The 12,612-nt window shown below is 39.8% G+C and overlaps 1 protein-coding gene across 1 annotated transcript; it reads left to right on the top strand.

The window, feature by feature from the left end:
* Positions 1-5: 5 nt before the first annotated feature.
* On the top strand, positions 6-12,281 carry LOC104069365 (beta-hexosaminidase subunit beta-like; the record flags this gene model as incomplete). The annotated part of the gene is made up of 10 exons (XM_009580450.1): positions 6-30; positions 2,412-2,477; positions 3,256-3,302; positions 3,512-3,622; positions 5,958-6,059; positions 7,664-7,793; positions 9,519-9,699; positions 10,733-10,819; positions 11,418-11,490; positions 12,107-12,281. Coding segments are annotated over 10 exons (997 nt in total), but the record flags the coding sequence as incomplete, so codon positions are not given.
* Positions 12,282-12,612: the final 331 nt, after the last annotated feature.

Genomic DNA, 12,612 nt, shown 5'->3' with positions numbered 1-12,612 from the left:
GCTACCCGCACCTCGCCTCCAGCGAGGCCTGTGAGTACGGCGCACAGCCGGTCACCGCGTTCCTCTCTCCGTCCTCGGCTTACACGGCATCGTTAGCGCTTGTTTTGCAATCGTGTGTCCAATGTAAAAGTCAGCAGATTTTTTTTAAGGAACTGGAAATCATAGGCTCACTGAGGCGCTCGAGAACATTTCTCAACCGCGGCAACCGGAAGATAGTTCTTGCTCTTAATGCTGTGGCACATCTCAGCCCACAGTGAATCATGAAGCCGGTTAGAAGTGTAACCTATGATTTCCGCAGCTTAGCTAGCGTTCAACTCATGTACCTGCTGCTATCCTTTCTAGTAACTATCAGAGGTATTACAGGATCAGAGGTATTACACTGTGCTGTACCCAGTTACATGTGGTGAGATCTATGTGCAGTCAAGAGATCATCCTTTCTTTCAGTACAGGGTGGCTTGCTTTGCTTATTCATCTGCTGTCATTAGAAATAACTACATTTGAATCGAAGCTACCTACGCTGGTTTATGTACATGGTATTTTTGTTTTTCCTGGGAAACCGGAAAGTGTTCAGTGAACTTCTTGTTTTCGTCTTGCAGTTTTATAAGTCCACTTTCATTCTATCAGTAGATACAAGAAAGGATTTAAAACCACAGTGGTTATATTGGATTTGTTCTGCTGTGCTGCTTTAGTTCTATGACTGAAGTCCAGGGTGGAGAAGTACTCTAAAATCAAGTCCTAATCACCAGAGAAGTTTCTTAGCAGAAATAAGGATGAGTTGATAGTATTGCTTTTTGTCTGGGCAGGTTAGCACAGAATTCAACATACTCAATTAATCTAGTTCTGTCTTTAGATAATCTTCTGTACTAGGCGAGGCAGTTGTTTGGTATCCAGGATACAGAACCTTAGGAAAAAATCCTTTTAATCTTAAGTCATGCGTCTGCAGCAGGATTAATTCCACCTGACTTGTGATAGAATGTGGTGATTTTAAGTTTACTCCATCTTTTTTGGTACATTTAGCCAAGTAGTGCAATTTTTGTGTGTGAGTTTCTCATACATTTCAATGAAAATGAGGTATAGCAGCAAAATTGCTAATGCTGTAATCAAAGTACAAGTTATCTGCCCTTGTCCCTGCTGGCTTCTTGCCTGCTTGTGTAAAAGGTTCCAAATAGCCATACAAAACTTGTTGTTCTGCAATCATTTAAGGCATGATACATGTTCAGAAAAAAGCCTGCTGTCTTGGATATGAATCCCTGACTGAACTTACAACTTACCACAGAGAGCCGTGGAGATTGCAGTAGTTTTTTAAGTTCTGTTTCCTACCCAGAACTTCCAGTATATGCACTCTGTGTTTAGGTTAAAATGGAAGATTGAGGTACTTTCTTCATGTCCCTGAATGGCTTTTCTCTGGTAGTTTAGAGAAATGTTTGAACTGTATAACTTATAACCAACCATTCTTTCATGCTGAGGCAGGTCCAATAAATCATTATACAGCAATTCACCCCTCTGTTTTTTAATCTGCTGCTTCAAATGTGTGACTCTGGTCAGTTTATTACTGCTTTGATGTTTAAAAAACAATATAAATCTACAGATTTATAGATACAGTGTATTTTTATACCTATATATATATGTGATTTTTTAAAAAAATAATATATTTAAAAGATACTTGTTTCTTCACTAGAATTTACTGAGTCACCTTAAATGGAATAACAAAATTATTTTAGCTTTTTTTGGGTTTTTTTTCAGTATTTTGTACTGTACTTCAGTACTCAAACTTAAGGGATACCTTCAGATACCACTCTTCATTTTACTTACCTTACTTCATCTCACTGCCCCCGTACACGTGCTCATTAAATGGTGGGGTCTGATTTCCCCCCCCCCCCCCCCCCGTTTTATTTATACCCCCCCCCACCGTTGTAATTAGTAAGCACCTTTATAGTAAGCACCTAGCAATATTACTTGACAGGCTATAGCTCAAAAAAAAAAAAAAAGAAAGCATAATCTATATAAAAGGAAGGTAAAAGGAGAAGTAAACTGCGGTTAGGTCTGGCTTAGTTACCCAACCCTTATCATCTATGTCTTAAATGCAAGAATATAATCTGATATGTTTTAAGTCAGTTGGGTTAAACTGGAATTCTGCCCAATGTGCAATATTTAACATTGCCGTTATTAAGCACCGTATTTGTTTTATCATCTTACTGATTAACTGTTGACTCTCTGACTAGGAGCTTGCATTATTTCAGGAGCACATAAATGAAAAATAGCTGCACGGTACCACCGTTAAAAACAGCATTGGTTAGAATTTAAAAAACAAAGGGAGATGTGGCACTTGAAGAATCTCTTTAAGGCTTGTTAGCATTGTCCTGTCAATCCATGCTTACTTGAGGAATAACTTTTTTTTTTCTTTTCTGTAGATCATTTAACTGTAACTGAGCCTGTGGCTATACTGAAAGCAGATGAGGTATGGGGTGCTTTAAGAGGTAAGCTGATACTTTTCCTATAGAGCTATTTGTTCTGGGCTTATACAAGCTCCATGCAGGACTAAGAACCAGCTGACCACTGAGCCTTGCCCTCATTCAGTCCTTCATGGGAAGTAAGTTTGGGCATAGAGGCCAGAAGGATACCCAGATGTGTGTTGGTCAGACCCTCAGTCCAGGTGCTCAGCATCTCAGATCCAGTGGCACACCGTAAGTGCACTCTTGCTGTGCCTGAAATCAGCCAAGCCAACCAAATCCTGGGTGCTAAAAAGCTCTTTGATTTACAGTGTGAACGAATTATTCACTGACTGCACCTAATAGCTGAACATGCTGGACACATCACCAAGAATACCATAATACTGAAGTTTCAGTTTGCTGTTCTTACTGGCATGTTAGTCAAAATTAGCAGATTTTTCATGCTGAATTAGAAACTTCACCAGTTCCAGAAATGACAGGAATAGGTGCATGACAACACCAGAAATTCCTACCTTACTCTCAGTGACTTCCACACTATTTAGGGATTAATTTGGCACAGCTGAGCTGTAGTGCTAATATTCAGTACTTGTGAAATGGAGAGCTTGAATGGTTCTCTCTTCAGAATTTCATTAACTGTGGTGCTTGAGCAATTAAGGAAACTCTGCTAAAGAGAAAGAAACTCAGCTACAAAGCATTCTTTCTAGCTATGTGAATGCCTGTAAATAGTTATGATCCTGTTTTTAACTAACACTTTAAGGACAAGGAGTGGGTTGTACTCCAGATCCCTTTCTTGGATTTTTTCCAGGTTTGGAAACCTTCAGCCAGTTGGTTCATGAAGATGACTATGGAAGCGTAAGTATAGCTATTAACTAAAACCATGGTCCTGATAACACATTCTTTATTAGGTGCCTTTCTGGAAACAGCACATCTACTAGTTTCATTAACTATTTTTTCAGAAAATGATCCTTGGAAAGCTGTTAACAAACTGAAAAGTAAGTATTTCCTGTTTGAGATGATGAATATGAAATGGGAATTCTAATTTTTAAATCTTGTTCTTATAGTTTCTTGTCAATGAATCTGAAATCGATGACTTCCCAAGATTTGCTCATAGAGGAATCTTACTAGACACTTCAAGGCATTATTTACCATTGAAATCTATTCTTACAAACCTGGTAAGCGGGCAGTTTTGTATCATTAATAATGAAGACTTTTCGTTGTTGTGTTTTGCCCCCTGAAGTAGGTAGCAACTGGAGCTGCTGTGAAAGGAGAACCCATCTCCTCTGGGTGAATTCTAAAAGGACAGAGTGAACTTTGCTAAGTGAGGGTCAGAACATACACTGGAGAGGAATTGAGTGGGCAGACACAATGATTAGTGAATCTGTAAAGGAGGCTGGCATTTGTGGTACCTTGGGATTTTTGTATTTTCTGTTGCCTAAACCAGCTCACATATTTCTTGGAAGCATGTTTTGAGACATCTCACTGTCACCAAGCAGTTCAGGTGAGACCTTGCAAGTCCTGGCTTCAGTGCCAGTGGTTGCAGGACAATTCCAGTCTTTTCAAATAACCAGGCTTTGGCAGTCCTTTCTTAGGCTGCTAAGAGCAAGCCAGTAATTAAGTAGTACAGAGCAAGGGGGGAAATTGGAAATGTTCGTTGGAAGCTACTGATTTCTTTTACCACGTCCCTTCAAAAAGGAGAAAAAAAAAAACCACCAAAAAACCCAACCAAAACTTTTTCCAAAAAGCTTAAGTAAGCACACTAAGAATTGTATACTCCCAGCCTGACGGGAAGCTGATGAATTTGTGTAATCACAGCAGCCAAAGCTGTGGGTTTTTCTGTTTTGTACGCCACTTTTCTGCTGTTGAAATCCCTGTAGCAGGACTTACTTGGTGGGTTGAAATGGAGGAGCCTCTGAGTGGAGGAACATGCAGTTTCCTGTCTTGTCTCTGCCTCGTTTTTCCAAGATGAAATAGTGTTAGAAGTTTGAGGAGCCTTTGAGTGGTGGAACATGCAGTTTCCTGTCTTGTCTCTGTCTTGCTTTTCCAAGATGAAATAGTGTTAGAAATTTACCTTCCATGTTGCAGAACTTTGCAGAGCAGGCTTAAGATGGGCAGGAAGAGAGTGGAGGTAAAACCAGACTTCATTTCTGAGGTCATCCTTGAACTGTGCTCAGAACTTGCCTCTCCATGGGTATTTACCACTTGTATTTACCCTTAAGATCAGTCCCTGTTCAGCAAGTAGTTTTTGTGTAGCGTTTCATTTACAACTGAGGGTGCTTCAAAGACTCAAGTAGTTACTTGTGTCAGTATTTGTTGTCCTTTCTAAAAGAGACAACAGTGTCCGAAGAATAACTTGACTTTTGAGACTTGCATTTCTAACCATTTTTGTGTTTCTCTAACTGTTGCTATTCTGTTTTCTTTCCTTAAATTATGTCTGTGGCTCTAATACTTTCCCAGAGCTACATTTTATGACATTTTGCTGATTTTAAGAACAAGTGCGCTTTTCCTCCCACCTCTGTGCCTGCTTGAATCCAGCTGCTGTACTGAATTTCCAGGAAGGGCATTATCCTTGAGGAAGGAGTGGCTGAGGTGAAAGTCAGGAGATAAAATTTTCTGTGTGGAAAGATGGTATTTGATAGAAATGCATGAAGACATGGTAATTAAAACTCCTGCTGTGTAATAAAACAGATGAGATCATTTTGGGGAATGGACAAGGTATAAATCATCCTTTGAATTTGGTGGGAGTTCCTGAAGAGATTTTGTCACTTCTTTAAACACAGCTTGATGAAAAAAGAAAGGGGGAGGGGTGGAAACAATTGTATTGTGGCAAGGGAATGGAAGCAACTGTGTTGCATGTACTCAGTCCTGAACAATGTAGAAAACACTTATTCTGTCTGCTTGCAGCACACAACACTTCCAGTGACTCTAACAAACTTGCATAACTCAGAGTATGTGTGTAACTATCCATCTGGAGTCATAATTATAAAATAAATGTGTTAACATTTATCTTGATTATCTTCAAGTTCAAAAATGGGAAGCACTGACACAATAATGACTGAAAACATAAGGGGAACAGTATGTTCTGTGGGGAAAATGCATGGTTTATTTTGCATGCATTTGAAATGGATTCTGCAGAAGTCACTAGCAAGTAGGGATGTACTAAATAATAGGAAACTCTCATGCTGTTTAGTTTTCGAGTCCAAAGTATTTAGGTCGAAAAGTATAAGCCTTGATAGCAGTTCCCCTTCTACCAGCCAGTGTAGCATGATCAGCAAGAACTTGTTGACAGGAGTGGTGCAAACAGATGGCAGAGGAATGGTGGGTTTTGGTGTATGCTTCTAGGATTTGATGAAACATGGTATGCATTTTCTTTGTTTTTGTTTTGTTTGGGTTTTTTTTCAGTTGTTGCCTTAGGCATGCAGGATGTACTGGGACAAGACCACTGTTTCTGCATAGGTTTTCTGTGAGAGTGAAGTGCTTAATTAGACTGTATTGCATTATTTGTTACAGGATGCCATGGCTTTTAACAAGTTCAATGTTCTCCACTGGCATATAGTAGATGATCAGTCATTCCCTTACCAGAGTATTTATTTCCCTGAGTTAAGTGACAAGGTGAGTAAACATCATTGGAGCAGGGTGGGAAGGCAGAAGTCTGGCACGTATTTCGTGAAAATAAAATGCAGAGCCTACCAATGGTTGAATACATCTGCCTTGGCTGATTGTGAAACAGAGGACCAATAACCAGCAAGTCCACATTTAGGATCCTACCTGCGTGTCTGTGTGGACCATGTTCGGGTCTTGGTGGATGCACGGTAAATGACCTTCCAGACTCTTCTGTGCAAATTTGCTGGTGACAGTGATCATCAGTGTTTGCAGGCCTTCAAGCAGTAATGGTGTGCAAATAACCTGTTGTGGTGAACACTGCTTTGATTTCTCTTGGTTTGTTTGTTTAACTGGTAGACTTCCTGCCACTCAAACAAATGTAAGAGAGTTTCCTGTCAGCTCTATGCTTGGAACTATGGCAGTAGTACTTTAGCCCTTTCTGAGTTCTAGTTAACTTTACAAAAAACAACATGTCTGTAAGAGGTCCAAAAGTGAGAGGTTTTTTTCTAAAACAATACAGTGCAGTGTATCTTTTTATTTCCTGATTCAAGCAGATTTTGCTAATTAATGAAAGCCATCATGAGGTTCTTGCTCAGTCACAGTGCCGTAGTAGCCAAATCAAGCATGAATAATTAAGTAGACTGAGCCTAAGCACAAGATTTGTGATTCTGTTTTAAAATGCTTGTTAGAATCTGGCCCTCATGAGAATTATGTAGGCAGTGCTTGAGCAGATGCCATGAAAAATTTAGTAATTCAAAAATTGTAGATGTTGGGTGGTGCAGTCAGATTATTTTTCCTATTAATGGCTGTGGAGTTCTGTCCTATTCCCCACTGACAGCTGGAGAGAGGGAGATGGCCTTTGTCTCAATAGCCTTCTTTTTGAAAGGCTTCTTGTTTACCATTATCTTTTATGAATAACTCAGCTGTGGAAACCAATTCCAGATAAATAGAAGCTTAAGGTGCTATTAATCATGAGGAGTCATGATGCTTTTCTTGTTTGGCTCTTTGGCAAGCATCTGTTTCACCAAACTGTAGCAGTCTGGGTCATTTGTCACATTTGTTGGCTGTGTGGGAGTGTGTGACGCTCAAATTCAGTGTCACAAAACAAACATGCCCTGATGCTAAATTGGGCATTGTATCAAAACTGACAAGAAGAGGTGTTGGAAGAAGACACTGTTCCTTCTGACTTGGCAGAATTTTTCCATTAATCTTGGATGTCATGTAACAAGGACCCTATGTTTCAGAACTAATAATGCAGAGGTGGAGGGGAAAACTAACTTGCCTCTGTGCAGAAGAATTGAAAAATATATCTTTCAAGAATCTGATGGAATAGAAACTAGCTTTTCTGTTTTCTTCAGTAACTGTGAGCTAAGGAAGAAAGGACGGTCTCTCAGGAGATTTGTCTTAGTGTGGAAAAAAGGATTAATTTTTGTGGTTTCCCCCTGCCACTAGTCAACCGAAAAGTTCTGTTTGTGCAGTTGCACGTGTGATAAACCAGAAAAGGCCAACTTGTAAAACTGCTCTCCAGTCTAAGTTGTAACACTTTAATCCCAATTTTGTCAGCTGCTGGTATAACGTTTTGTAAACTGTCTCTAAATGTGAATACTTTACAGGGAGCATACTCCTATAACCACATCTACACTCCTTCTGACGTCCATCTGGTGATTGAGTATGCCCGGTTAAGAGGCATTAGAGTTATCCCAGAGTTTGATACTCCAGGACACACGCAGTCTTGGGGAAAAGGTATGTCCAAGAAAGTATTAATGGTTATAAGATTGTGGTATGTAGGGTGTAGCAAGCAAATGAACGTCTTAAAAAGCAGCCTTCAAAGTGCTTTGAAAGGCCCTTGATAAGAGGTAAGCAAGGGGCAGACTCAGTGATGGTCATATTTACATATTAGAGGAACTAAAGTGGATGGAGAAGGCTGACTTCCTGTGCTGGACGTGTGTGCAAAGGCACAGATGCATTGTTTGCCTTAGACTTTGTGTTGTTATCCCCCCATCCAGTACTCTTGAGTTTAGGCAGTGGCTAGAAATAGTGAGTTGCTGCCTCTAGAGTAGAGATTTCTGCTTTGGGAAAGTCCTTTTAAAGTGGTTGATGCTTCTGTCTGTTAGTAAAGTGGTAATCTGCCAGTGTACAAAACACAGCAAAGTTGGATGCTTCTTCAGTCTCTATCTTCTGGGTTTGAGAGTAATACTTCTTTCGATAGAGAGTGCTTGCATCCTGAGAGTGGTGGTGTTTACGTGTACTCAAGGGCCAGGGAACCGTATGCTTAATTCAAGGTGCACTGACTGCGATTTCGCTGCAATTAATGTAAGATGGTTTTGGCCAAACTGGAAATAGTAAAGATTTTTCTAGCGCTTCATAGCTTTAGCTTTAGCGATGGGGGCAAGTCTTGAGCTCATCCTGTGGGGATGTGGCCATAATTCTGGAAGATGCCTCAGGCTCTTTCTCACTAATTTAAAATGAGGAGGAAAGGAACAAGACAAAACCTAAATTTACTAAACAGTCTTTCTGAATCCTTCATCTCCTGTCTTTGCTGTTACAGAGCATTAATAAAAGCCAGTGGCTTGCCTGGTGATGTGTGAGGTGGTCTACGTTCATATTAAGAACAAGGTTCAGCTCCGTTGCCTAAAATCAATTGATCCTGATAGCTTCTTGTATAATAGCTTTTTTTAATGTGGTGCACAGGAGCCAGTCCTGGCTTTGCCTATGAACCTGGGTAGCTATGCTCTGTTTGCATTCAAATTCAAGATAGGCATGCGAGGAGAGTAGTTGAAGCAATCTACCAGTAGGGCCCTGTTTGGGGGAAATGTGCTCAGAGTAGGAAACACACAGCCAGGAATGTGCTGCTGCTGCAGCCACCGTTTACCAAATAAACTGGACTCGGGAATCTCCAACCTACTTATAATAACTTTTTCCTATTTTGTTATCTTGGCTCATGTTGCTTCAGGTATCTTGACTCAAGAACCAGTGCTTAGTTTTGATGTCTGTCTAGCCTTCCTTTCTTGTGTAGAGGTAAATTGCTAGCAGACATCTACCTTGAGCCATATACCTCGCACCTACTTAGGTGTTACAAAGCAGAGTAATAAAAAGAGAAAAGAGGCCTCTGGAGCACATTTATTATATTTGGCTTCCTTCTAATTGGCTTCCTTCCTAAATCCATTAAAGCTTTTTTATTCAAGTAGTCATCCAGAAGCTATTTTCCAGGTATAGTGACATATTCCATAAATTAGTGTGTGTTAAATCACAAATCTAAAAGTCAGAGTCCTGATTTCCAGTTAGATGGTTTTTCAACCTTGGGCAAGTTGTTTTATTTCATCCTGCCTCTATTTGGTTATACTTAGAATAGATGAGCACTTAAGTCATGAATGTTAACCTTTTTAATATGGGTAACTGCCTCTTCCTGCTAGCAAAGTTAGCATACCAACATGAAACTGAATATCCTCTATTAATTGTTTCTATTAGGTCAAAAAGATCTTCTCACCCCTTGTTACAGTGGAGAACAGCCAACTGGGTCCTTTGGACCTGTGAATCCCATTTTGAATACAACTTACGACTTCATGACTAAATTCTTCAAAGAGATCAGCAGTGTATTTCCAGATGCATACATTCATTTGGGAGGAGATGAAGTGAACTTCGATTGTTGGTAGGGTGACAGTTCAAAGAATAAATATCTAGTGCCTCTTAAACTTGCCTAAACCCATCAATTATGGAATTCAGTTGCGTGAGACAGTTTTCACTGCTTAAGCCAAAGGTCTCCACTCTTACTTCTGTAACTGTTTACAGGCAGAGCATTTGTAATCCTCAAAAAGCAAGTGATGTTGTACAGAATTTTGATTTGACTAGTAGTTTCACAAATGTTCAGGTACTCTAAAGGATTTCTTTATGAAAATTAACCTGGCAGGAAGGAGAACTAGTACGGTAGAAAAGTACTATATAAGGTAATTAACATTTAAATGCTTTGTGTTAAAGGAAAAGCAGTTCTTTCCATCGAGTTCTCCCTTCCAGAAAATCTGCTAACATTAAGTATTACAGTACTGACTCTTGTGCGCATGTATTAATAGAGTTTTTCAATTGATTGTGCATTTTGAATATTTTGGAGGCTCTCTGCCAGAGTAACTTGGAGCAGATCTAATTGGATGAGTATTCAAATTGATCTACTTAGTATTTGTGCGTTCTCTTGAAACATCAAATCTGAAGACGCAGGACTTGCTTTAATTTTTAAAAAGAAAGAAAATTTCTGACAGATGCTTTATCACAAAAGTGTTTGTTTGCTTTTGGGGTATTTTCCCAAATTCTTGATGTCAGTCCTGCAGATCCCCTGGTACTATGGCTGCTCAGTTTCCAAACCTGCTGGCAACCTTCCCACAAAGTCGCAGAGAAGCCAGAAACCCCAGAGCTCTTAGAAGCTTGAGGCAGCCTGCCAGAGACTGCTTCATAACAGGGACTCCAGTAATTCTACCAGAGAAGTAGGCTATGTCAAATCAGGATGAAACTGTTTCAAAATGCTTAAATCATGTTAGCCTGCTGCTTCTGCTCTGTTGTGCATTCCAGGCTATGGTGTGCCTAAGGCATCAGCTAGTGTGCTGTAAATAGGTGGAAGTGGTTGGGAAATCTGGTTTAAAACAAAAAAAAAAATTACTTTTTTTTTTAAACTTGTTTTGTTGTTGTTATTTAAGGAAATCTAACCCTGAAGTGAAAGAGTTCATGAAGAAGCAAGGATTCGGCATTGACTATGCTAAACTGGAATCTTACTATATTCAGAAGTATGTTGTTTTTTTAATTCTTGCTCAGCTTTTCACAGCCACTATTTGAGGGTGGTGTTGAGTTGCAGATACTGAAGCTGATTTAGGTTAGCCTATATTGTTTTCAAAAATTGCCGTGTATGGGGGACTACCCACCTTGTTTTATTTTAATACACTGAATGTAAAGTTCACAGCTTTAAAAAGTGGGACACGACAAGGACACGTAAACTAGTTCTACGCACACTTTGAATTATTGAGTATCTTAAACTAGGTGTCTGCTGTAATGTCAGCACACAGGGTGGGGAGGAAAAGTCCTAAGGTTTTTGCAGCCATTTAATTCTCTCATTCTTAAATAACATGGATTTAGACACCTATATGAGTTGCTGATAGTTCTGAACATCAGTTTGTGTTACTGCACGTGCATATTCTTATACATGGGAGAACATCCTCTTCGAGGCAGAGCACTGAAGGCCAAAACCAGAAAAAACTGTTTTTTCTTGGTTCCCTATGCAGTGCTGGGAAAGGCCTGATGTGCCGTAGGGTAGAAAATATTGCTACTTTGTGAACTTCAGTGAGATTGGTACAGGCACATGAACATGATCTTACCTCTAAATTCTAGGGTTTTGGACATTGTTTCCTCCTATAACAAAGGATACATGGTCTGGCAAGAAGTGTTTGATAACAAAGCAAAGGTAAGATGGGAAAATAAATAAGATACTCTTGCATAATAGCACAATGTTGTGGGAGGCTTACAAGGTAGACTATTAAGTAGTTATGGTTGTGTCTCTTAAGAGTTAAAGCAAGTCTGCTGACTTTAGCAAGTCTCCCCAGGTGTGGGGCCTGCCTTGAAATTATCATTTATTGAACATGTAAAATAGGTGGAACAGGAACACCAGCATTGAAGTGCTTTCTAAAGGTGAACACAGATAATACAATATGCTTTAGAGCATCAGAATAAAGGGTAGGAAAGTTTCTATGAGTTTCCATATTTTTTTTCTCACGTAACTGTGCAACTGTAACACCAGGTGCTCAGCTTCTCAGAGGTCGTCAGGTAACCCTGACCATGTAGGAACCCTCTTACGGCATTAACTGTCTATAGTATAACCCAGGCTTCACTCTAGTGTGAACTTCATTTAAAACCAGCAAAGAGCTAATGAGGTGGGAAATGACAAAAGGTAGCTTCCAAAATGTTCCTCTTCAAAACAAAATACCCGGTTTTGAAATACATCATCCTTTTCCTGATAACAGCAATTAGCTTTGTCTTTAATGGTTTTGGGTTTTGTTTTGTTTTGTTTTTTCCCTTTTTAGCTGAAACCAGACACTGTAGTTCAAGTGTGGATGGGAAACAACTATGCTCATGAACTGAGCAGTGTGACTGGAGCTGGATTCACTACTATCCTGGCAGCTCCCTGGTACTTAGACTACATTAGTTATGGGCAAGACTGGAAGAAATACTACAGTGTTGAACCACTTAACTTCCCTGGTTTGTTACTTTTTTTATATGCATGTTCTGTGCATGAAAGTCTTTTCATAGTAAGGTGTAAATGGAAAGAATAAGGCTATTTAGAGCGGTCATGCAGTCACTATGATCAGATATGCTGTAATCAAAGGACTTTAGTTACAGCTAGAGCTCTGGAAAACTCTCAAATTAAAAAAAAAATGCAGCTTTCCACTTCTCACAGGGAAAAGTGTTACCTTCCTCAAGCATCTGGCACTGGTGCTTGTGTGAGACAGTACTGGACTCGGTGGACAGATGCATCATGCATTAGGGGCAGAGTTGTGCAAAATGGCTGTGGTTAACGACCTGCTACGCC

This window comes from Fulmarus glacialis, unplaced genomic scaffold (genome assembly GCF_000690835.1).
Source record: "Fulmarus glacialis isolate BGI_N327 unplaced genomic scaffold, ASM69083v1 scaffold47566, whole genome shotgun sequence".
NCBI classification, from domain to species: domain Eukaryota; kingdom Metazoa; phylum Chordata; class Aves; order Procellariiformes; family Procellariidae; genus Fulmarus; species Fulmarus glacialis.
Note: the sequence above shows the minus strand (reverse complement) of the source record. Positions and strands in the feature narration are given on the sequence as shown.